The sequence below is a fragment of the Myotis yumanensis genome, unplaced genomic scaffold, assembly GCF_028538775.1.
Source record: "Myotis yumanensis isolate MYYU_CA2020_CCGP unplaced genomic scaffold, mMyoYum1.0.hap1 SCAF_11, whole genome shotgun sequence".
NCBI classification, from domain to species: Eukaryota; Metazoa; Chordata; class Mammalia; order Chiroptera; family Vespertilionidae; genus Myotis; species Myotis yumanensis.
This window is the reverse complement of record NW_027223762.1, coordinates 43,276,866-43,303,503: the sequence shown is the minus strand read 5'-3', so window position 1 is coordinate 43,303,503 and position 26,638 is coordinate 43,276,866. Positions and strand designations below refer to the sequence as shown.

The following is a 26,638-nucleotide window of genomic DNA, read 5'->3' as shown; positions in this document are numbered from 1 at the left end:
GATCCTCAAGGAATTCATGGTCCTGTAGGGAAGATACACATGTAAATAAATCTTTACAGTGTAGAGTGCTCAGTGTAGTACCCTTTCAAAAATATGAACAAAAAACCATTTCAAAACAAAAGAATATAAACTCAGCTTTCCACCAGTAGAAGTCATTAGTGGTGGTGCCCATTCATTTCTGGAATAATACTAGGCATTTGTTCATGAACTTTATGTAAAATAGGATGATAGTATTTCTGGTGAAATTTACTTCAAACCACACATGGTTTCATAGGTTCAAGGCCAGTTCAAATCTGTACAGTGTTAAAGTGAGGGCCAGGTGGTAAATGAGAATACTATGGCTGTTAAGGGTTACTATACTTGTATCACTTTTTATCAAGAAAGGGCTAAGTGCTTCAACAGATTTTGTTTATTCATTTTTAAACATAATTTTAAAATATACTCCTAAAAAAACTAGACTATTACATACTGCAAAATATATATATTTTTAAATTGGCAAAATATTTTTATTGTAGATGAAATTGGCCTCTTTTGGGAAAAGATGCCTAATATCAGTATATCACTAAGTAGGAAAAAGTATTTTTCAATATGAATATTCAAAGAATGACTCATGATGCTGTTCGCTATAAATGCCTCCAAAGAGTGCAAACTTCAACTCTCTCTGGTTTGCAAACAGTTTCTTAGGTTCTACCTTGTTGGTAAGGAGGGGGAGCTTCTCAGTGTATAGTAGTTGTCCTAAGGAGGGAGGTTTTATAGGAGTGAGTTTTGATTTGGATATTGAAGGATGAGTAAGAATTTTCCAGATAACGTGTTAGTGAGGAAATTCTGGGGAGAGGGATATAGTACACTTAAGGAACTTGAGGTAGAGTTGTAGACTGAATGTGGGGAGCATTCAGAGATAAATTGTACATGTAAGGGTCTTCTAAACTAAGGACTTTGGACTTGATCCTGAGGCAGGACTTAATCCTAAAGTGGTGTGTGTGTGTGGCCGTGTGTTGTTTTTTTTTTTTTTTTATGATCATGATTTAATTTAAAGGAGATTACTGTGAAAGAAGTATTGAAGGTGGATTGTTAGGGAAATAAGAAGAAAGAGGTGAAAAGAGTTGTACAAAGAGAGATAATGAGCCAAGGCAGAGGAGGATAGGGAGGAAGAATAGCACAGAAGAGACCTTGTGGAATTAGAATTGGTAGGTCTTGCTGAATAATTGGATTGAGGTGTGAGATAGGGAGTGAGGAATGAAGGTTAACTTATATATTTCTTACAAACTATTGCATAGTTTGAATAACTCGGTAGTTGGTGGTACTTGAGATGGTGAATATAGGAGGGAAGTACAGGTTTGAGTAGAAAGCTAATGAATGATTTCAACTTCTGACATGCAGTTGAGATGTTTTTGAGATGAATGGTGGTTAGATATTGAGGTTTATAGGATTGGCAGAGATATGCCCTGGTGTTATTGTTTTGAGAAGCAAAGATATCTAATTAATAATGAAAGCTGAAATATTGATATCTCTGAGTGAGTATGTATGAGGCGTGAAAGGATATGAAGGAAGAAGATTTATTGGAGACTGAGAAGGAATATAAATGGAAGCTCTGGGGGTAGAGATTTAAGGAAGAAGTAATGGTTAGCTGTTGGCACATACAAAAGAGGAGTCAAGTAAATGATGAACTGAAGATTGAATATTTGATTTGACAATTAGCAGGCTTTTATTGACTTTAGCCAAAATTGGTTTATTGGCATGATGTGGGAAAGAAACAGGTTACCCAGGGTTGAAGAGCAAGTCCAATTTGAGGAAATGGAGGCAGTGAGTGTAGATTGCTCTTTTAAGAATCTTAAGAGAGAGAGAGAGAGAAAGAGAGAGAGAGAGAGAGAGAGAGAGAGAGAGAGAGAGAGAAAGAGAGAGAGATGATACCAGAGGAAAATTATTAGAATAAAGATTTAAATTTAATAGTACCTTTTTAAAAAAAAGGGAAAAAAAGGGCTGTGTTGTTTTTTTAAGGTAATAGAGATGAAACATTTGAAGGTACAGAAATTAAAAAAAGTATTGATGGAGTAATAACATTCCTGAATAGAGGATAAATGAGATATTTAGAACATAGGATTAGTCTTATATTGAGGTGGGATATTTATTTCATTGAAATAGTGAGGCACAAGTATAAGGGTAGATAGAGAAATAGATAGATTTGTATATTGGAATGTTGGTGATAGATATTAAGTGAATCAGTAGTTTCATTTAGCCACAACTTTTCATGTCTCAGTGTTAAACTTGACACTTTGAATTCCATGCAGTGTTTCCCAGGTTAGATTCAATGGGAATCATCAGGTTGTAGATGGATTATTTTTATTTGGCAGCAACATCCATAATCCAACTTTTAGCTGCCAGATTTCATGACCAGCACTGAACGCTGCAATGGAATAAGGTCTTATTGCACTTTAACTCAAATTGATACAGAGGACAAAGTGAAGTCTTTAACAGGTGTTGTGTCTTCAGTTACTTAGGGTGATTAATTGTTCTAACCATGTGACACTATCATGGTTATGGCAGTCTCTATATCAGGAGTCCTCAAACTTTTTAAACAGGGGGCCAGTTCACTGTCCCTCAGACCTTTGGAGGGCCGGACTATAGTTTAAAAAAAACTATGAACAAATTCCTATGCACACTGCACATATCTTATTTTGAAGTAAAAAAACAAAACGGGAACAGATACAATATTTGTATTTGCATGTGGCCCGCGGGCCGTAGTTTGAGGACCCCTGCTCTATATCCTTAATTTGAAGTTTCCTTGCTTTCATTAGTTTATTTCCTAATAATTTATTATTGATTTGAGTGATAGTTTATGACAAGTCCCCTTCTCTACTTTCCTTTACATTTAACCAATACCAGGCGTTTAGTAGGCTCTTTGGCTAGGTGCCAGTTGAAACTTCTCCACTCTGCTTTTGTCCCTCTGAAAATAGCCATTCTAGAAATGTGGGGTTCCCTTTCTGCCTTGAGGGAGATCTCCATCGCAGCATTATTTTGGTTGCATGGGCTATCTTGGTGAAGTCAGTTGGGTATTTTGGTATCTGCAAAGGTGAAAAAGGATTTGAATGAATGTATTTGGTCACCTATAGCAATACAAAATCATTTGGCTATAGTCTACAACTTAGATTTCATTAACTAACACATGTTCCCCTATCATCGATGATATGCAGTGATCTACTTTCACTTTTATGTGCTCACAGCATTCACATTACCATAGTAAGGTCTGAATTACATTGATAGACAAACTGCAGTAAGGAAGGGGCTTTTAACTTTTATTGACCTTCTGCAGTTTATCTTTCAACATCATGTTCAAGTCTGGTTTCCAACTTTATTTGTAACTTTTGCAGTAAACAAAAATACCAATGATGCTTTTATGGAGCTTAATGAGAAGAAAATGTTCCAGGACTAAAACGATGACAGAAGTTAAAAAACATATATATGAAAAAGAAAAGACCACAGTAAACTCGGGAATTTTTTCTTCAATTAATCAAAACCAAAAGCAAATTATTCAGTCTTTTGTATCTTGAAGTTTTTGGTTCTGAAAACATCTCAACAGATAAACTTTGATGTGATTTTCTTTTGCATCTGTCTCTGAGAATGCAGTCAGAAGCGCACATTAGTTAAGTCTCCTGCCCTTCCTTCTTTTTCTCCATCTTCACATCCGTGGAGGATCTCCTTTGTGCCAGGCTCTGTGCTAGATGCTGGAGATAAAATAGGCAAGACACAGTGTCTCCCCATAAGGAGATTACCAGAGCAAATTGGGACTCTTTCGAGAGGAAGAATAATGGAATAGCTGTTGTATAAACAGATGTAACTAAAAGGCAATTTGCTCATCTTGAAGTAGAAGTCAGTCTCTCTCTCTCTCTCTCTCTCTCTCTCTCTCTCTCTCTCTCTCTCTCTAACACTTAGCTTTGGGTCAGGCTTCATATTGCCATTAGCTTTTCCTAGTTGTATTTTCTTTGGGAGTCATGTTCAGATATATCAGTAACAAGCAATATAATTTTGATTAAGAGATTTAACTTTTCTTGGCCTCAGTTTTCTCCATTGCACAATAAGAGCTTTGTATTCCATCTTCAAGACCTCTTTCAATTCTAGGGTTCCATCTGACTTTTTTGCTTTCCTTGTTCTGAAAGGAGACAGACTGATGTACTCCAGAGGACACTTTCTAGATGTGTGAATTTGGCAGGATACTTAATCTTCTTGAGCTTCAGGTTCCTTATTTATAAAATGGGAATAATGTCTAATTTATAAGATGCATGGGACTTAAATGAGATTCCATATGCTCATAATATTATTTATTTTTATCTTATGACAAACGTATTTGAGCTAATGTAGTCTCTAGCAAGTGACATAATCTTATAATGGGCAATGATAGATATTTGTTGGATACAATGCCTGAAGTGCCATTTTATAAGTTAAAACCTCTCTCAATATGTACATGAAGTCTTGGTGGGATGTTCAGAGATATGCGTCAGATATAGACCCTAGGATAAAACATTCACTTTATAAGGCAGCATTTATATAGTTGAGTCAAAATATAGCCCATAATAAGTTAATTTCCAAGAATTTCTTCTTGTTGATCTTTTACTAGGTACTTGGATATTCTTTGGGTTATCACAAATAATTTAACCAGTGATGCCATTTATTTCATAGTCTTATTTAACTCTGGCACCCCCGGACATGTCAAAAGCACATGACCTTATCCTCAAAATTCTGTTTTCTGCCCTGACTGGTTTGGCTCAGTGGGTCGGCCTGCGGACTGAAGGGTCCCAGGTTTGATTCTGGTCAGGGGCATGTACCTTGGTTGCGGGCACATCCCCATTGGGGGGTGTGCAGGAGGCAGCTGATTGATGTTTCTAACTCTTTATCCCTCTCCCTTCCTCTCTGTAAAAAATCAATAAAATATATTTTTAAAAAATTCTGTTTTCTATCGGAAATGTAAATATTAGAGTACTTTATATAAAATGCAATTTAATAACTAGTTATAATTCTTTAGCCAGCAGGTGTATAGAATATAACTTTTCAATTTTTGAGCATTCTCTTGGACTTGGCCACATCAAGTTTAAGTTTCACAGAATGTTAGAAACAGGCCATCACTAGATGGCAGTCTTTCTCTAAGTTACTGTTGGGGTGAGGCCGGGGTGGAGGGGGCAAACTACTTTGTTCAAGTACAGTGTTGACTACCAATATTAGGTTAAATTTTATAGGTCTATGACCTTCCCAGAATTTAAGACTTTTTATTTTTGTTTTTAGCATTTTCTATTAGATAGTTATGCTGATTTGCACTCAGTAAAGCTGTGTATATACTTGAAATGTTGATTCAAGGTGAACTATTAGGTAGTGATCAATAATTGCCTTTTTCTATGGCAGGCAACTAGAAACAAGACCTTTAAATTAGTGGCTTAAAAAAATCACCTTCCATTTTATTAAAATAAATTTTTTTTAAAGCTTTCATCTTTTTTTTTTTTTTTTTAAATTGATTGAGAGAGGAAGGGAGAGGTAGAGAGAGAAACATCGATGAGAATCCAGCCGGCATGGCTCAGTGGTTGAGCATCAGTCTATGAACTAGGTTCTGGCACATTGCCTGGGTTGTAGGCTTGGTCCCCAGTGGGGGCGGGGAGGGGGTGTACAGGAGGCAGCCAAGCAATGATTCTCTCTTATCATTGATGTTTCTATCTCTCGCCTCCCTTCCTCTCTGAAATAAAGATACATTAAAAAAACAGATTGAAAAAAAGAAACATATGTGAGAAAGAAACATCAACATCGATCGGCTGCCTCCTGCCCACCCCCAACTGGGGATCGGGATGAAAGTTGGGCATGTGCCCTTCCCAGGAATCGAACCAGTGACCTCATATATGTGCCTCTGCCTGTGCACACAAAATTAACATAAAATCTGGAAATTGTGGATTTCCTGATGCATACCCATGGAACACACGTTTATTAAACATAGTCCCTGCCAAAACCGGTTTGGCTCAGTGGATAGAGCATCAGCCTGCGGACTGAAGGGTCCCGGGTTCGATTCCGGTCAAGGGCATGTACCTGGGTTGCGAGCACCCCCACCGGGGATGTGCAGGAGGCGGCTGATCGATGTTTCTCTCTCATCGATGTTTCTGACTCTCTATCTCCCTCCCTTCCTCTCTGTAAAAAAATCAATAAAATATAAAAAAAAAAAATAAACATAGTCCCAAACCCCTGTTTTAAACATATGGATATTACATTTTATTCTAACTTCTAAAATTCTCAAGCTATTCTGTATGAAGACACACTATAAACCTTTCGTGTTATTCAACGTTATTATTAATTAAAGAGAGTATTAGAATCATAAAGGTCCTAAGATAGGAGAAATAGGCAGGGGCTAGTGATGGGATAGAGAAAATTCATTAACTTGCTTTGAACTACCTGTCTAGACTATTCTGAAAATGTATGATTGTTTTTATTAATAATGTATGATGCACATAATTATTGACTGAACTTGAAAGTGGAAGTGAATTTAGAGTTGGGCTGATACTTCAGGGAATATGTAAGTGGTTACTTCCTATTTTCTAAAAGAAAGATTAACAGGTTGGCCACAAAACCAGGTAGTTAAAATCCATCTTTTCTTTCTTTGATTTATATATTTTTTTATAGGAAGTTCAAGGAGGTGGGGAGTCGTTATTCACATGTTATAAATTTCTTAACTTTGGGATTTTCTTCTTGAGGTTATCTTTTGTAATATTAATGTAGACCTTTGGGAGGGAAAAATGAACAGAAGTTTTACATAGTAAAAGGAAATAGACTTGCTACTTAGAAGCATTACTGGTTCAAGATACAATTGAATTTGAAACCAAGTTATCTAATATTGAATAATGTCTGCTGATGCCATTTAGATTGATAAGTTTTTAGTGGTTTTTCCTCTTCTTCAAATGCAAGGGATTTTGATATCTTTACATGGAAACCTTTCTTTACCTTTTTTTTTTTAAGGGGAAAGGTTATGCTTATTTGAGGTAAGTTGGAAGGTCAATGGTAGGGAACTAGAGAGAAGAGAGAAATGAGGTTAGAAAGATAAAGGCTAGATAGATTATGTAGACTCCCGTAGACCATGGTAAGGGTTTAAGATTTTTTTCTCTTTGAAAAGAGAGGCCATGGGAGAAATTTAAGCAGGGGGATAACATCTGAATTATTGTTTTAACTGCTGTGTGTAGAGGGTGTGCATGCAGGTAGGGAGTGGGGGACATGAAGAATGGAGAATGGAGACTTTTAGCAAGCTATTGCATTGGTTAAGTGTGGCAATGATGCAGATATGGACTGGGGTTTTAGTGGACATGATAGGATGTGGTTAGTTTTAAGATATGTTTTGGGTGTTGAGTTGTCAGGACTTTAATGGATTGGTATGGGGAGTATGGGATGTATGATGGAAAAAGATGGATTAGGTGTGATTCCTAGATTTGTATTTTTGACTTGGGCAACTGGATAGTGCCATTATCTGTGATGGGTTGGGTGAGTGTGGGTGGGGGGACATTTGGGGAAGGAACAGCTTTGGGAGTGGAGATAGTTTGGTGATAGATGATTTAAAAAAAAAATATTTTTATTGATTTCAGAGAAGAAGGGAGAGGAAGATAGAAACATCAATGATTAGAGAGAAACAATGATTGGCAGACTCGTGCACACCCTCTACTGGGGATTGTGCCCACAACCTGGGCATATACCTGACCAGGAATTGAATCACGACCTCCTGGTTCATAGGTTGACACTCAATCACTGAGCCACACTGGCTGGGCTAATATTTTTTTCTTCCCTGTGTTAAATTTGAGATGGCTTTTAAAATCCAATTGGAGTTGTTAATTTGTGGCCAAATACTTGCATCTAATATTCAGGGAAGTGCACTGAATTGTAGGTATAAAGTAGGAGTAGGAAGTCATCACTATATGAATGGTATTTTAAAGCCATGGGATTAGATGGCACTGATTGGTGATAGAGGATAGAGAGGAGAAGAGATTTTAGGAATATTTAGTAAAATAACAGAGAAGAAGGAGCCCATAAAGGAAACCGAGAAGGCATGTCAGTGAAAGGATAAAAACTGCATTAGTGTGTACCATTGAAGTCTAGAGAAAAAAGTGTTTAAAGAAGAAAATTGTGTTAAACCATAGCAAATGCTGCTATTAGATGGAGTAAGATTGAGAGTGAGGAAGTGGAAAGGAGTTTTGCTGGGAAGGGGAGCAGAGAAATAAGATGGTCCCTGGAGGGAACTGTGAATATAAAGACAGGTTTTGTAAAGTTGTGTATATATATCCATAAGAATGATTTAGTAGAGTGGGATAAATACACGATGCAGGGGAGGGATAAAAGGGAATAATTGCAGGAGTCAAGTTCTTGAGACAACAAGGATTAACTAGTTAAGAGCTTGAAGTACTTTTCCATTACAGAAGGGTGGACAGAACAGGAGTTACAGATGCAGGTAAGTTGGTTGATTTTAGTGGGAGAAGAGGAAAGACTTTTTTTCTGTGGTCAGCAGCTGAGAGTGAGTGGTGGACATTTGAAGAGAGGAGAAAGTATCCCTAACCGGTTTGGTTCAGTGGATAGAGCATCGGCCTGTGGACTCAAGGGTCCCAGGTTCGATTCCGGTCAAGGGCATGTACCTTGGTTGCGGGCACATCCCAGGTGGGGAGTGTGCAGGAGGCAGCTGATCGATGTTTCTTTCTCATCGATGTTTCTAACTATCTCTCTCCCTTCCTCTCTGTAAAAAATCAATAAAATATATTAAAAAAAAAAAGAGAGGAGAAAGCAAGGTTTTTACCGACAGTTATTTTGAAGAATACAAAGTGCCTTTTTTGTTTTTGTTTTTTGGTGGTGGTGGTGGTGGGAGATAAATTTAGTAGTATTATGTAGTGATGTTTATTAAGTGCCCAATTTATATTTGTAGTGATAGAGCCCACCTGAGTCTAGCCAGCACAGCTATGTGATTGTTCTCCAGGAGTGTCAGTTTCTTCGGTATAGTCATGGAGTATTTCAAGTTGTGTTTATCCAAAATTAAGTTTTTCTAGATTAATTTAATTGAGGAAGAAAAGTGCAAAGGACATGTAATTCAGTTCTTCATTTTATGATGAGAATTCTATGATGAATACTTTCAAACACTTAAATATTTCTGAATGAATAGGAAGCAAAATTTTGGATTTTCCTAAAAAATACTCATCTAGCATTGAAACAGTATTAATACAGCTGGATTACTCTGTGGTTTATGTACTTTCATATCTGATTTCCAAATAAATTTGCATCTAGGTTTGGAATTCTTTTTCTATTTCTTAGAGTAAGTCTGGTGTAATCTTCATGACTTTTTTTTTTTAAGGTCTGTCTATGATGGTGAGGAACATGGACGATTCATGGAGAAGCTTGAAACTCGCATCCGCAATCATGACCGAGAAATTGAGAAAATGTGCAACTTTCACTACCAGGGTTTTGTGGACTCTATTACTGAACTGTTGAAAGTGAGAGGAGAAGCCCAAAAACTCAAAGTAAGAACACTCTAAGAGGGACTTTTTTTCTCTGTCCTGTGCTGGGGTTTTGACTAGCATTAAAGGAATAGGGACTACATTATAGGTTGCATATTTACTATAAATAGGATTTTTGTATAGTAAGAAAGGAATTTGTACTGAAACATGGATAATTGGGATTATGGCTTTTAGCCAAAACAGAAAACTTTTTAAAGTTAAATTTATTTGGGATAACTACATGTGATGAAAACCAGTAATAGAATAAGTAGTAGTTTCTTTAAAACAGAAATTCATGACATCTATTTACTTCTTTGTTAGATAAAAGTCATCCCTGTAGAATGATGGTATTGCAGGACCTGGCTATAGAAGTTGGTAGCATGGCAACCTAAGCCAAAGGGAAAAAAAATCAGTGATAGTTGTGGAGTGTCTTCTACCAAAGCATGAATTCTTTCTTGATATGACAGATTTCAGTTCAGGAAGGAGGCTAGCCATGTTAGTTCGGTACCTGGCCTAGCAATTTCACTTCTCTTGGGTAGCTGACTTTGCTTATTGATTTTAAATCTCACCACTTCACCAAACTCTTCTATTATTTTTAATAATTTACATGTACATTTTTTGAGTTTTCTATGTAAACTAACTCATATGATCTGCAAGTAATAAGAGCTTTATTTCCTTCTTTCCAACCTTTATACTTTCTTTATTTGTTTTTTGTTTTTGTTTTGGTCTTATTGGAATTTGAATTAAAGTCTCCAAAGGATATACCTGGGGTATAGGGAACTTGATAGTGAGTGTAAAATCATCTATAATAATAAAAGCGTAATATGCTATTTAGACCGGATATCCTTCTGGGCATCCTTCTGGATGAAGCCATGGCTGCTGCACCGAGGCAGAGGCAGCTGCCGCAGTGGCGGGAGCCGAGGCAAAGGCTCCTGGCCACTGTGGCAGCGCTAAGGATGTCCGACTGCCGGCTTAGGCCCGCTCACCACAGACATCCTCCGAGGGCTCCTGGACTGTGAGAGGGTGCAGGCCGGGCTGAAGGAACCCCCCCTCCCCCAGTGCACGGATTTCGCGCACCAGGCCTCTAGTATAAAACAATACAGTGATAAGAAAAGCAAATAAACAATTTTAATGAGGGGAAAAGTGGACTATTAAATGTTTAAAATTATATTTTAAAGCTACAGTGATTTAAAAGCCAATTTAACAGCAAAATCTGGCCTGAATGGATATGAAGCTATCAAACTTCTTACTCAGCCACCCCAGCTTCACACCCTCACCTTAGTCTTTTTTTTTATGTTCCTGGAACACTTGTATTCCAAACTTCTCCCTTCACTCTCTGTGCCCCTCATGCTGGGTGCCAGGATATTCTGTCTTCAGTTACTGAAATAGTCAAGTGTAGGCAGGTAGCAACAGAATATTGCCTATAACGCTCACCAACTGCTGGTTGGTACTCATCTTTTCCTTCAAGTTGCAAATTCCTTTAAATCATTCAGGATGTCCTTGAGGAGAAACAAGAATTAGGGACTATCAGTTCAGGTTTTTTGCCTGCTTAGGCTCCACTCACTCATTCTAAGAATTGGGGGATTACAGTTTAGCAGTATACCTTGGAGGCTCTGCTCTAGGGGGATCCATTCAACTAGGGTTAAGAAACTATGAAATTTAGAGGTTCTTGAATTCTAGAAAAGAGTTTAGAAAATGGAAAAGGTTAAGCATTAACTGTTCAATACTATTTTAACATAACAATGATAAGAAATTACTCTATAGGAAGCCTGCTATTTCTTTTGATTCACAGAATGTGTGTGTGTCTGTATGTGTGTATTTGTGTATTATGAATCTTGAGAAGTTGCATCCTAGAGGGGCGGTATAGTTACTTTTCATTGTTATGTTAAAACTAGAGGCCTGGTGCATGAATTCATGCACGGGTGGGGTCCGGCCAGACCAGCCAGGGGGAGGGGTCGTGAGTGGTTTGCCGGCTGGCCCCGCCCTTTGGTTGAACTCCCAGTTGAACTGGTCAAACTCCCGGTTGAGGGGACAATTTGCATATTAGCCTTTTATTATATAGGATAGTATTGAAATAGTAATTTCTTATCAGAAGCATTGTTAGGCTATTATGGATACGTTTTAGTATCTGGTTTGCATGAAATCAATTAGTGGGCCGTGATCAATATTCTTTTTTTTTTTTTTTAAATATATTTTATTGATTTTTTACAGAGAGGAAGGGAGAGGGATAGAGAGTTAGAAACATCAATGAGAGAGAAACATCGATCAGCTGACTCCTGCACACCCCCTGTTGGGGATATGCCCGCAACCAAGGTACATGCCCTTGACCGGAATTGAACCTGGGACCCTTGAGTCCACAGGCCGATGCTCTATCCACTGAGCCAAACCGGTCAGGGCTCTTAACAAGAATTGATATGAAATAGACTAGACTAGACTAGAAAATAAAGTGTATTACATGCAGTAAAGGTAAACAAAGCTTCTTGAAGATTTTGCTTCAGTTGTGTGTGTGTGTGTGTGTGTATTCCCTATACTTATGTACTGGGCTGCAGTATAAAATGTATTTCTTGTAATGAGTTTAAGGAAAAAAAACTCAGAAATGTTGTCTTTATATGGTAAACAAGGTTTTCTAGCAGATTCAATGATACTGTTTAGTAATATTTATGGAAGGCTGAATTTTATGAGATGTCCACTTTAGGGTAAAAAATAATCGAATTATTCTAGAATACCTGCTCTAAAGGGATAACACTGCCATTCAGGGCATCCTACCCCATTTTTATTCATATTGCTTGAAAGCTTTTTCTTGCACTGAGTTAATATTTATCCTATTTTCTAGTAACATCCATTTATTGGTTTGAGTAGTAAGCACTATTTTTAGGCTAACACCTTTTTTCTAATGGGTCTTGAGATGTTTGAAGGACAGTTGCTGTCCAGGTATGGAGTATAGTGTATAGTGCCCAGGTTTAGCATATAGTGTCTTTCCAAGAGAATATTTCTCCCTCTTTGTGAGACAGGCTGAGTCTCTCCTAGAAAAGTTTGGAATTTCAATCAGTTGCCCCTCAAACTCTGTACCTAATTAGTGCCAGGTATCGCTTTCTCCAGCAGAGATTTTCTTGACCCTAATGCATATACAGTTAAGCCCCTGAATGATCAATTGCGAGACCTTACCCTCATTATAATAGTAAAAATACACCCACCTGGGTGGGTATTTAACATGCTAATGAGACATGCAATTGCGAAAGTGCCAGAGAGTCTCCGCCCCTACATACTTAGATGTCATACTTACACATCATCTTTCCTGTCTCCACTTCTTTAAAACTGTTCTCTGGCTTTTGTTTAGGGAGCAGCATTTCTCTTTCTCCCTTTAAATCAGGGGTCCTCAAACTATGGCCCGCGGGCCCCGTGCAAATACAAATATTGTATTTGTTCCCGTTTTGTTTTTTTACTTCAAAATAAGGTATGTGCAGTGTGCATAGGACTTTGTTCATAGTTTTTTTTTAAACTATAGTCCTGCCCTCCAACGGTCTGAGGGACATTGAACTGGCCCCCTGTTTAAAAAGTTTGAGGACCCCTGCTAAATGTTGCTTCCCTGGGTGCTTGAGCTATATATACAATGAGCCCTACTTATGTGGAGAACTCTCTAGATTTCTGTGTTGGGAGTTTCCAAGAACCCAGGTTGGTTAAATGGTAGAAATCTCCTCTTTCATGTAGGACACCTGGGTTTGATTCTGGCCAATGCACTAGGCCCTGGTCTCTGGTGATCTTTCATTTCTATCCTGGGAGAATGAAAGAATCCTGGGCACTGGTAACATTTCAGCTAAAAATTCCTCTTTCTGTTTTTCATGTGGGTAGCTTTGACTCCCTCTTCAAACATTATCACGGCTAATCATGCTTCAGTTTGCCAATGACTTTCCTAAAACATGGCATCTGAATGTAATTCTCATAGTGTGATTTTAAAGACTTACCATCTCATTTATTGTAGACCAAAGATCAGCAAACTGTATCTTGCAGGCCAAATCCAGCTTGCCTCCTATTTTTGTAATTAAAGTTATTGGAATATAGCAATGCCCATTCACTTATGTTTTTGGCTGCATTCTTGATACAATGGCAGAGCAGAGTTGTTGCAACAGAGACTATCTACTGCCCCTTTAGAAGAACAATTTGCTGACTCCTGTTTTAGACAACATGTTTATTAATGTAGTCTTAGAGCATTTGGATGGCTACATCCCACTCTCTCTTTTTTTAAAATTTAAATTTTTTATTGTTTAAAGTATTACGTATGTCTCCTTTTCCCCCCATTGACCTCTCCTCGGCCATTCCCACCTGCTAGCACATTCCCTCACCCCCCTCCTGTCTGTGTCCATGGGTTATGCTTACATGCATGCATACAAGTCCTTTGATTGATCTCTTACCCCTTCTCCCCGCCCCCCCACCCCCAAAACATCACATTCTTAATTCATGTTGAACTCACAGGCCAATAAAGTGTTTCTCATGTGGTGCTATTAAATAAATAATCAAGAGGGAATTTGAGGATTTCTTGCTTCTGTTTTATACTTTATAAGGACTTTCTGGAGGAGGTCAGAGTTCATTTTGTCTTTGAAAGGGGGTGCATATGGTAATCTGCTCTGAAAATGATAGTCTAGGTATAGTTTAGGGCAGGGGTGGGTAAACTTTTTGACTCGAGGGCCACAATGGGTTCTTAAACTGGACCGGAGGGCCGGAACAAAAGCATGGATGGAGTGTTTGTGTGAACTAATATAAATTCAAAGTAAACATCATTACATAAAAGGGTATGGTCTTTTTTTTTTTTTTTTTTTAGTTTTATTCATTTCAAACGGGCTGGATCCGGCCCGCGGGCCGTAGTTTGCCCACAGGCTGGTTTAGGGCAATGTTTTCAAAAGTCCGTTACTGAAAAACTAGTTTCTTGATATGATCCTCAATAAAAGGGTGTTATGCTAAATAACTTTGGAAAAGACTCTGTATGATATCCCCTTCTTGGGCATTCACAGTGCATGTACTAAATTAAAGGCTTCAAGAAATCCTCAGTAAACTCATCTGTTCAGTGGTATTTCCCATACATATTGTGTATGTATTTGTGTTTGTGTGTGTATGTGTGTTTGTGCATGTGTGCACCTCTGTGTGCAAATATAGAGTACCCAATAACTAACATTTCTTGGTGTTTCTAAGGAACATAATAGGAAATGCTGGGTTAAGGGAATGCCTTAAAAGTATAAGTAGTGGCAGTTACTGGTAGAAGGGTAGAGAGCCTTTGTCAAAGAAAGCTTTAGAAGTTAATATTGCTCATGTTTTGATAATGTCTGAGATGGTGAGGAAATTACTATTCTATGTATTTATATATTTTTATATCACTTGAGTATTCAAAAGTAGATATCCCCAAAAGTGGTTCCAATTCCTTTAAATTATGAACTCTAGATAATTTTAAGGCTTGTTCACATAGGTTTGACTATCTGTTGGAGAGATTAATTTAGAAAAATGGGAATATGAAAGCATTATGGGCTGTCAACAATTAATGATACAAAAAAATTAAGTTAAAATATTTTTTAAAGTTAGGATAATAAATAGGTTAAATTTGGCCTGAGTTAAAAAGTTCAGTTTAACTTCCAGGAACACATTAGTGAAGTGAGGAATATCTATGATAAAATTTGTTCTTTTTGCACAAAGTAGAAGTGGTAAGATTTTGTGTGGGTTATTTTTCCTACTTCCTTTTTCTTTTCTTTTCAAAATTGAAGTACGATTTTTAGTTGTTACAGTATTGTTTGGAATATTCAAAATGGAACATACCTCTTAGTAAATTTTTCTTTTCTTTTTTTTAAATTTTTCTTTTCATTGTTGAAGAGGCCATGCAACATTTAGTAGAAAAGTTGATATAATTTCAACCAAGAGGATGCCATTAAACCCAAATGTGGTGGAATACCGAAGCTACCTGAATATTTATTCTCAGTCTTTTCATTGTAAATTTTGATCTTATCCAACTGTTGACTAAATGTTTGTTTTTATGAGTTTAAATTGTCTTCTCTCCACAGAATCAAGTGACGGACACTAATAGAAAACTACAACATGAGGGAAAGGAAGTAAGGCCAGTTTACCTTTTGAAAAAAACCTTTTCTGTTTTCTGTCATTCTCTTTTAATGATTATGTTCTTGACTTAGTGGCTTGTAAGACCATAAGCAGTATATTGGAGGCATTTGGATATTATTGTTGCTGCTCCTAATGTTTATCTGAATTAAATGAATACAACCAGTAGAAAGCTTAATGAGAGAGGATGTAGCCTTTCTTAGTTGTGTTTTTAAATCACTTGGGTAGTCATCATAGGAACAGTGCTGTTCCCTCTGGCTGGAATGCTCTTTTCCCAATATTTATTCACTTCACACCTTTCTGTTTTGTAATGAGGCATTTTCTAGCCACTTTATTTGAAATTGCAGTTTCACTCTCTACCCCAGTATTCTTTTTACCTTTCTTGCTTTATTTTTCTCCATCACATCTATCATGCTCTGATGTTATATATTTTTATTTATATATTTGTGTTTTTTTTTTCTTTTGTTCTATCTTCTTTCATGAGAAATTAAACTCCGTGAGGTCAGGAATTTTTGTTTGTTTTATATATTGCTATATCCCCTCTACCTGTCTAAATAGTGACTGGAACTAAGTGGATGCTCCATAAACGCTTGTTAAAAAGATTTAATTAATATACTGATCAATTAAATCATCACAGTTTACAACATTATTTTATATCCATTTTCTCACTTGATCTTCATGATAGACTTATGACAAAGTCAGGACAGTTGTTATCACTATTTTATTGATGAGGAAGTTAAAACATGATTTGCTAAAGTTTATATAGTAAATGGGAAGACTGGGACGAAAACTCTCTGATTTGCATGTAGTCCATTTTAGTTCTTTGTATTATGTACCTTACTTATTGCCTAATATTTATTGTTAACTCTCAGTAATGTTGAAGATTAGCTCTTGATCATAACTTACTCAGGACCATTTTCTCTTGTTCTTTTTTGCATGGTATCTAAACAGATAACATTTTAAGTTATGACTATGGGAATATTACAAGAGGCTATGTAGATAGATTAGTACTTTTTGAAAGTTTGGCACATATTTTAAATTTTGCAGAGAGTAAATTCTTCTAGTTTTATTGTGGTCTGACATTAGACCAAAGCCTTTAAAACAGCTTTGGGTAAAAAATTGAGTTACTCTTCCCTAAACTGGAATTTTTGGAAAAGCACAACTTCTCAGTGTGTGGTTTATTTATTGAAATAGAGTATTAGTTGAGATTATTTTAAAGACTTATTTGAAGTTGCATAGGAAGGGTTACTTTTCTCTAGTACTCTAGCAATGATGGAAGAAATATAGGATTTTTTTCAGAAGATGAAACCATAAACCATGAAGAATCTGAATAGAGTTTGAGAAAATCTGAATATTTTCTTGTTTCTCCCTGGATAGCCTCTGAATTTAGGATTTCATTTTACCTAGCCTTTCCTTGTATCTTGAGGAGAAAGTAGGAAACCACATAGGAATGTTTTACTGGTTGAGAAAGGTGGTTCCTTAGTTACTTGGCAGGTCTTACTATGAAACTGCCTGGGATTTTCTGATGAATTGAACACAGGGTGGAAAAATGTGACTGAAAGCTTTTTATTTACAGCTATTGGCATAATTCAGTTTTTTCCCCCTCTTGCCAAGCTGGTAATAGCAATGGAAGAGCTGAAGCAGTGTCGACTACAACAGAGAAATATTTCTGCCACTGTTGATAAATTAATGCTGTGTCTTCCAGGTGAGGAACTAGAAATGGAGTAGGATTCTTGATGCAATTCCTTTAGCTTTAATTAGTGTTTCACTTTCTCTAAATAATGATTGTGTGCTTTTCCCCCTTCTCTTTCAAGTTCTGGAGATGTATAGCAAACTGAGGGACCAGATGAAAACTAAAAGGTAAGATTTTTTTTATATTGAATATCTTTTGCTACCTAAAATTTCTATTATTTAGAATACTTTCAAAGTATATATTTCGCATAACCTTTAAAAATAAAGTTCATATAACATCTTCTCTAGACTTTTGTATAGCTATTGATTTATCCTAAGATTTATTTACATATACTAGTGGTATGCTGATTTATTTTGTCATGTATTATGTTTAATATAAACACTACTCAGTTTGAGTTTAGAAGACCTTGTCTTCAGGGGAAAAATCTATAACTGTTTTAGTGATAGTTGGTTTGAGAAACATGCTTTGGTTTAGTATTGTAGTAGAATAAATAGTTACTGGTTCTGGTGCAGGTGTTCTCCATTGTTACAGAACCAATAGTGTGTGTGTGTGTGTGTGTGTGTGTGTGTGTGTGTGTGTGTGTAAATAGAGAGAGAGAGAGTGAGAGGCCACTTTAAGGAATTGGTTCACATGACTATGGAAGTTGGGAAGTCTAAAATCTATGGAGTAGGCTGATAGGCTAGAGCAATGGTTCCCAACCTTTTTTTTGGCCATGCCCCACCTAAGAATCTCTCAAATCCTGACGCCCACCCCTGTGACATATAATTTTTATTACTCAAAAAGTGAACTCCTATTCACGTGGAGGAAGGCTAAAAGGCCATTAACTTGGTCTAAACAAGCTTCCAAAGATCATGGCATCCATGAAAGAGAAAAATAAAAGGACAAAAGGACAGTTGAAGTACTGAGGAAGAAAATCATTAAGAAATTGTTAAAAAAAAATGAAGTAATATGAAAATGTAGCAAGTAAAGTTTCATAATATATAATAGAGAACTGAAATGCATAAATATGTCACAATGTATACTTATATACTGTATATGAGGCCCCTAGAACCATAAGAAATGCAAAAAATTCACTGTTAATAACTCATTCTCGAATTGGCCCCCCTTAAAAGTCGAATTGCCCTCCTGTGGGGCGTGTGCCTCATGTTGGGAACCACTGGGCTAGAGTATCAGAGAAGTGTAAGTATTGGTTGTAGCCTGAGCCTGAAGGCAGTATGCTGGAAGAATTCCCTCTTCCTCAGGGGAGGATAGACTTTTTTATATTAAAGCCTTCAACTGAATGAAGCCCACCTACATTATTGAGAGTAATTTTCTTTATTCGAAGTCTATTGATTTAAATGTTAATAATCTCATCTAAAACATAACCTTCACAGATATATCTGGAATAATATTTGACCAAATATCTGAATACTGTGGTCTGTTCAACTGGACACATAAAATTAATTGTCACATGGGGCAAGGTCAAGGTTAAGTTCAGAGGATTTCTCTCCTGTGTGTTGTTCTGTTTATTCCAGAGGATATTCTATTGTGACTTTTTGGCTCTTCTTTCCAAACTAGAGTAAGCATCCCACTCTCTCTGCCTTGGGGTACCATGCAGTATCATGGGGGTATGTGAAACTGCAGGATATATAGGACACATCTTCTTGGAATGTTAATTTTACCCAGGTTTTGAGGGAAAAGGTATGAAATTAAAATGTATTTAATATTGAGATAAGAATAGAAATATTGTGAATAAAGATTCTACATTCTCAAGAATTTTAAAGTATGAGGCATCAAAATTTTTTTAATTTCTTAGGATTGTTTCCCAAACTCTATTCTTTTCTCCAGGACACATGTTCATATAAATGAACATAGGTAGAACAATATGAGTTATGAAAGTAGTATGATTTTCCTGACAATCTTTTTTTTTTTTTTTTTTTTTTTTTCTTTTTAAAATATATTTTTATTGATTTTTTACAGAGAGGAAGGGAGAGAGATAGATAGTTAGAAACATCGATGGGAGAGAAACATCGACCAGCCGCCTCCCGCACATCTCCCACGGGGGATGTGCCCGCAACCCAGGTACATGCCCTTGACCGGAATCGAACCCGGGACCTTTCAGTCCGCAGGCCGACGCTCTATCCACTGAGCCAAACCGGTTTTGGCGATTTTCCTGACAATCTTTTCATAAATTTTTAAAATTACAAAGAGTAAAATAACCTTGTTTTTTTCTCTTAATGAACAAATATTAATAGTTTTCCTGTTTTGATTCATATATATATAAATATATATAAACATATAGACAGAAAGAGGTAAAGTATATCATTTTAAGAAATTACAGATAAAACTTATGTCCCCTTCCTTTGTCCTATTCCTTTCCCTACTCCCCTGAGGAAACCAGTATCATAAATACCATAAATTTGATGAGTGTCCTTTTGGTCCATGTTTTTAATATCTATAAATCATTGTATTATTTTATATTTTAAAAAATATTTGCATGAATGGGTCTCAATTCTCATTTTTTTGAGATTCACTTATTCATTCATTCAACAAAAATGAATTGAGTACCTAAAGTAATGAATTGCTCTTGATGCTAGCGATACAGCTCTGACCAAAACAAACAAAAATATCTGCTCTAATGGGGCTTATATACTAGTAGAGGACTGATTTTCTTTATTTATATAGGTGGATTTCACTTTATTTTTTTTCTTTATTGTTGAAAGTATTGCAGATGTCCCCTCCTTTTTCCCCTCATTTACCCCCTTTACCCCACACCGTCCCTCCCAGGCCTTCACCACTCTATTGTTTGTGTCCATACATGCATATAAGTTCCCAGGTTAATCACTCCCACCTGCTCCCCTCTCTTACCCCCCCCCCCCCCCCCCCCGCCGCTTCCCTCTGAAATTTGTCAGTCTGTTCCATGCTTTATGTCTCTGGGTCTATTTTGTTCATTAGATTCTATATATGAGTGAGATCATGTAATACTATCTTTTTCTGACTGGCTTATTTCACTTAGCATAATACTCTCCAGGTCCAAATGCTCTGTAGTAGTCTATTATATGAATAATTCACATCTCCTCTTAGAGTTCTAGTGGCTGTTAGAAAGGGCTGTTCACCAGTATCTCTAGCTGATCCTTCTCTTGGCACATAGTAGGATTATATTTTCTTGAGCTTGCTTGGGCTGTGTAACTTTTTGGCTAATAAGATGTGAGCAGAAGTGATGAGTGTTACTTTTGGATTTAACAATTAATTTCTAGTGTAAGTCCCTCAGAGTTTTATTTTCCCCTGGTCATGACAAATGGTAGCTTTAAAAGATGGTGTTTGAGTTCATATTTGTAATGAGCAGAGCTTTCCTGCCAACCTGTTATGGGTGTATAACATGAGTAAGTTATAAATCTTTGTTTTAAGCGACTGAGATTTTTCAGATTGTTGTTACTATAGGATAACTGACCTGACTGATGCTATAAGGGTCATTTGTTATGTTTCCAGTTGTTTGCTATGCAGACAGTGGTGCAGTAAATATCCATGTTCATGTCTCTTTGGGCTTACATTCAAGGTTTCCTGAGAACAGTGCTCTTCAAATATTGCTATGTTTACAAATCACCTGGGGATTTGTTAAATGTAGATTTTGATTGAGTGGGTCTGGGATTCTGTGCAGCCACAATGCAACAGAGAATAGAAATAAACATTGATAGATTAGTAGCATCTAATCCTCATACTTGATTTAAATTTAATCATGTTCTTTTTAGCAAAAGAATCTAGTTTAAATCATGAACTACGTCTAGTGCTCATGTCTCTTAAGTTTTCTTCAATCTGGAATTATCCTTAGTCTTTCCTTGATTTTCATGACCTTGTCACTTTTGAAGATTACAGGCCATTTATCATATAGAATGCCTTTCAATTTGGATTTGTCTGGTTATTCCTAATGATTCGATTCATGTTATGTGTCTTTGGCTATAATATCATAAAAGTGGTTCTATGATCTCATTGCATTCTATCAGGTGGCAGAAAATTTGGTTTGTCCTATCACTGATTATATTCACTTTGATTACTTTATTTAGATGGTGCCTGACAGACTTTTACACTTTTTCCCCTTTGTAATGAAAATTTTTGGGGGAAGTCTTTGTACTTATGTTTATTTTTCTTGTCTTATTGAGCTGGCTAGCACCTGTAGTGCAGTGTTGAATAGAAGATATTTTTTTGTCCTGATATTAGGGGGGAAAGCATTTCACCATTAAGTAACATGTTACAGTTTTTTTGGTACATGCCATTCATATGATTGAGACAGTTCCTTTCTATTTTTGGTTGTTGAAAGTTTCTATTAGGAAGGAAAATAATGTTTTTTTTCAAATGCTTTTTCTATGTCAATTGAGATATATATATATATACATATATATATATAATTTATTCATCTGATGAATTACATTGATTAATTATTGAATGTTAAACCAAGCTTGGCATTTGTGGAATAATTTCCATTTGGAAATGGTATGTGATCTGTTAAAATTTTGTTAAGGATTTTTGCATCTATGTTCATAAGGAATATTTATCTATATTTATCCATCTTTTTTTGTAACATCTTGTCTGATTTTCGTATCAGATTAATGCTGGCCTCATAGAACGAGTTGGGAAGTATTCCATCTTTGATTTTTCTAGAAGAATTTGTATAGTGTTGGCATTGCCTTCCTTAAATATTTTGTTGAGTCCACCAGTGAAGGCACGTGGACAAGGAGATTTGTTTGTTTTTGGTGAGAAGGTTTTCAACTACAAATTTAATAATAAAAAAATCAGTACTGAGCTGTTTGCATTTTTTTTCCAGTAAATTATGCTTATTTGTGTCATTTAGTAGTTTGTCCATGTCACCCAAGCTGTTTAATTCATTAGTAAAAATTGTTCATAATATTCCCTTATTTTAACATGTGTATGCTCTCTATAGTGATACTTTCTCTTTCATTGCTTATGTTTTATATTGACAATTTATATCTTCTCTGTCTCTCTTTTTTAAAATTTATTTTTCAATTTTAGTTGATATACAGTATTAATTTCAGGTGTCTAATAAAGTGATTAGACATATACCTTATGAATTGATCATCTTGATAAGTCTAGGACCTATCCGTTTTTGCCTCTTTGTTTCTGTCTCTCTGATTATTCTAGCTAAAGGTTTATCACTTTTATTAATTTTTTTCAAAAAGCACCTTTAGGTTTTATTGATTCTTCCCCCCCCCCCCCCCCCCGTTGTCTATTCTATTGATCTCTGCTATTAACTTTAGTATTTCCTTCCTCCTGCATACTTGGGGTTTAATTTGCTTTTTTTCTAGCTTTATAAAGTGGAAGCCTAGAGCATTGATTTTGGTTCTTTGTCTTCTAATGTTGCCATTTAAAACTGTACATTTTTCTCTAAGTCGTGCTTTAACTGAAGCTTACATGTTTTATGATTCTTTTCTTAAATATTTCCTAATTTCTCTTGTAATTTTAAAAATTAAATTCGCTAACTATTTAGAAGTGAAATAGTTAAGTTCCAAATATTGGGGGAGTTTTTCAAAAATTTTAAAATTTATTTGTAATTTCAGTTCATTGTGTTCACAAATATAAAAAAATATGGTTTCAACATTTTATGTTTGTTGCGACTTGTTTTACACCTATCATATGGTCTATTTTGGTGAAAATTCCATGTACACTTCAAAATAATGTATATCTGTTGTTGAGTAGAGCATTTTTTTAAAAAAAATAGATTTTTATTGATTTCAGAGAGGAAGGGAGAGGGAGAGAGATAGAAACATCAGTGATGAGAGAGAATTATTGATTGGCTGCCTCCTGCATGTCCCCTACTGGGTATCGAGCCCGCAACCCCAGGCATGTGCCCTTGACTGGAATCAAACCTGGGACCCTTCAGTCCACAGGCTGATGCTCTATCCACTGAGCCAAACAGGCTAGGGAGAGTGGAACATTTTTAAAAAAATATATTTTATTGATTTTTTAACAGTGAGGAAGGGAGAGGGATGGAGAGTTAGAAACATCGATGGGAGAGAAACATCGATCAGCTGCCTCCTGCACAACCCCCACTGGGGATGCGCCTGCAACTGAGGTACATACCCTTGACTGGAAATGAACCCGGGACCTTTCAGTCCGCAGGCCAACGCTCTATCCACTGAGCCAAACTGGTTAGGGTGAGTGGAGCATATTTATTTATTTATTTATTTATTTTATATACTTTATTGATTTTTTTACAGAGAGGAAGGGAGAGGGATAGAGAGTTAGAAACATCGATGAGAGAGAAACATCGATCAGCTGCCTCTTGCACATCCCCTACTGGGGATGTGCCCACAACCCAGGTACATGCCCTTGACCGGAATCGAACCTGGGACCCTTGAGTCCACAGGCCGACACTCTATCCACTGAGCCAAACTGGTCAGGGCGAGTGGAGCATTTTTTAATTGTAATTTTGATACACTTGGTTGATAGTGTTGTTCAAATTTTCTATATCCTAATAATTTTGTATTTGTCAATTGTTGACAGAGGAGTATTGAAATTGCCTGTTATGATTGTGGATTTGCATAAGCCTTCTTTTCTGTTCTATGTGTGCTTTGACTCTCTCTTATTGGGTGCATACACATTTAGCATTTGTTACATCTTCCTGATGAACTACCCAGGGGTGGGCAAACTTTTTGACTCGAGGGCCACAATGGGTTCTTAAACTGGTCCGGAGGGCCGGAACAAAAGCATGGATGGAGTGTTTGTGTGAACTAATATAAATTCAAAGTAAACATCATTACATAAAAGGGTACGGTCTTTTTATTTTTTTATTTTTATTCATTTGAAACGGGCCGGATCCGGCCCGTGGGCCGTAGTTTGCCCACGGCTGAACTAACCCATTTATTATTATGGAGGGTTCCTCTGTATCCCGGGTAATACTTCTTTTTCTGAAATATATGTTGTTTGGTATTAATGTAATCATTGCTGCTTTCTTTTTGTTTAATTTTTATATTGTGTCTTTAAAGTTTTTTGTCTAAAATATTTTATCATGTTTTTGAGATATATTCACATACTATTTAATTCATTCATTTAAAATGTACAATTCAGTGGTTTTTAGTGTATTCACAGAGTTGTGCAACAATCACCACTGTCAATTTTAGAATGTTCTTATTCTTTCCAAAAGAAACTTTGAGTTTCTTAGCCGTCACTACCCAATCCTCTTCTGGTCCCTGTCTTTCCTTGCCAGCTATGGGGAACCACTAATTTACTTTCTTTCTCTATAGATTTGCCTATTCTGGAATTTCATATAAATGGAATAATACAATATGTGGTTCTTTGTGACTGGCTTCTTTCATTTAACATGTTTTCAAGCTTCATTCATGTTGTACTGTATACCAGTCCTTCATTTCTTTATATTGCTGAATAATATTTTATTATAGGGATATGAATTTGTGCACAGGTGGGGTCCCTCTGGGTGGCCTGCAGCGATTGAGCCGAAACCCGCAGTCCAACGCCACCTGCAGCTCCTATCTGCTGCTCCCGCTCATCCCGGCCCCACTGTGCCTGCCGCAGGCTCGTGCCCAATCAGTCCTGATCAGGAGAGGCTCACACTGCCACAGCAGCGCTCTCCAGCCATGAGCCCTGAGTCTGGCACCCTCCCAAGGGGAGTGGCCTGTGGGATCGGGCTGAAACCGGCTGCCCAACATTCCCCAAGGGGTCCTGATTGTGAGAGAGCACAGGCCAGGCTGAGGGACCCCACCGGTGCATGATCGGGACAGGGAGGGGCTACGGGAGGGCTCCAGGGCATGTCTGGCCCATCTCGCTCAGTCCCGATTGGCTGGACCCCAGCAGCAAGTTAAACTACTGGTCAGAGCATCTGCTCCTTGGTGGTCAGTGCACGTCATAGCGAGCTGTTGAGCAGTCTTAGCATATCATTAGCATATTACGCTTTGATTGGTTGTTCCGTTGTTCTGCCGTTTGGTCTGTTTGCATATTACCCTTTTATTATATAGGATATCACATTTTATTTAGTTATCATCAGTTGATGAACATTTGTGTTATTTTCATTTTTTGGCTTTTCTGAGTAATGCTGCTATGGATTTTTGTTTATAAGTTTTTTGTGTGTGTGTGGAGATATGCTTTCATTTCTCTTGGTTATATACGTAGAAATAGAATTGCTAGATCATGTTTTAACTCTATGTTTAACAATTTCAGGAAGTGCCAGATTATTTTCCAAAGCAGCTGTGCTTTTACCTTCCCCCCATATACCAGCAGCATGTGAAGATTTCTATTTCTGCACATCCCAGTCAGTACTTATTATTGTTTGTCTTTTGACTATGGCCATCTTGGTGGGTGTGAAATAGTATCTTATTGTTCATCTTCACTTTTGAAATCTATTTTTGATGGGTATTGAAGTCTAAGTTTATAGATTAATTAGTTCTTAAAATGTAATTTGTCTTTTGGCTTATGTAATTTTCTAAGGAGAGGTATGTGATCAGTCTTACATTTGTCTGTCTATACTTAATGTGCCATTTCTCCATCTGTTGTAAAACTTTTGTCTTGCCCTGACCGGGTTGGCTCAGTGGATAGAGCGTTGGTCTGCGGACTGAAGGGTCCTGGGTTCGATTCTGGTCAAGGGCATGTACCTTGGTTGTGGGCACATCCCCAGTAGGGAGTGTGCAGGAGGCAACTGAATCGATGTTTCTCTCTCATCGATGTTTCTAACTCTCTATCCCTCTCCCTTTCCCTTCCTCTCTGTAAAAAATTAAGAAAATATAAAAAAAACCCACTTTTGTCTTTATCATTTGTTTTCAGCAATTTGATTTTGATGCATGTGTGTATTTATCCTACTTGTGTTTTGTTTAGCTTCTTGGATTTGTGGGTTTAATTTCCAGAAAATCTGGAAAAGGTTCAGATACTATTTTTTTCAAACATTTTTTTCTCTCCTTTTTCCATCCTTATCCTGGGACTTAAATTACATCTTTGTTGGAACAGAGGATCTATTCTGTTTTTTACCCCTCATCTTTTTTCTCTCTGTGCTTTACATGGTATAGATTTATTGCTGTTTTCAAGTACACTGATTTCTCTTTTTTGCATTGTGTAAAAATTCCCATCCAGTGAAATTTTCATTTCAGAAAATATATTCCTTACATTTAGGAGTTCCATTTTTAAAAATGTTTCATTTCTCTTATGTTTGTATTTTAAAATACAAGTATATGGCTCTGCTCTCTGTTGTCACGTACTTCTTTGCTAGTTCTGTCACTTGGCATTTTGGATCTCTTTCTGCAGACTGCTTTTGTTTTTCCTAGTTATAGGTCTTTTTGTTGTTCTTATCATGTCTAATAATTTTTGATTGAATAATGGACATTATATTATCTTGATGTGTCTGGATTTTGGGGGGTGTTTTTTTTCTTAG

The 26,638-nt window shown here is 36.8% G+C and overlaps 1 protein-coding gene across 3 annotated transcripts in view; it reads left to right on the top strand.

The window, feature by feature from the left end:
- Positions 1–26,638, top strand: part of EXOC6B (exocyst complex component 6B) — a 494,441-nt gene that overhangs the window by 40,024 nt on the left and 427,779 nt on the right. For 2 of the 3 annotated variants that reach the window (XM_070429462.1, XM_070429463.1), the window contains exons 2-5: positions 9,344–9,509; positions 15,527–15,574; positions 17,193–17,283; positions 17,393–17,438. In XM_070429462.1, coding sequence (XP_070285563.1) covers positions 9,344–9,509; positions 15,527–15,574; positions 17,193–17,283; positions 17,393–17,438 — 351 coding nt within the window. Of the gene's footprint in view, positions 1–9,343; positions 9,510–15,526; positions 15,575–17,192; positions 17,284–17,392; positions 17,439–26,638 lie in introns of those variants that run through there. The other variant, XM_070429464.1, reaches the window with a different exon arrangement.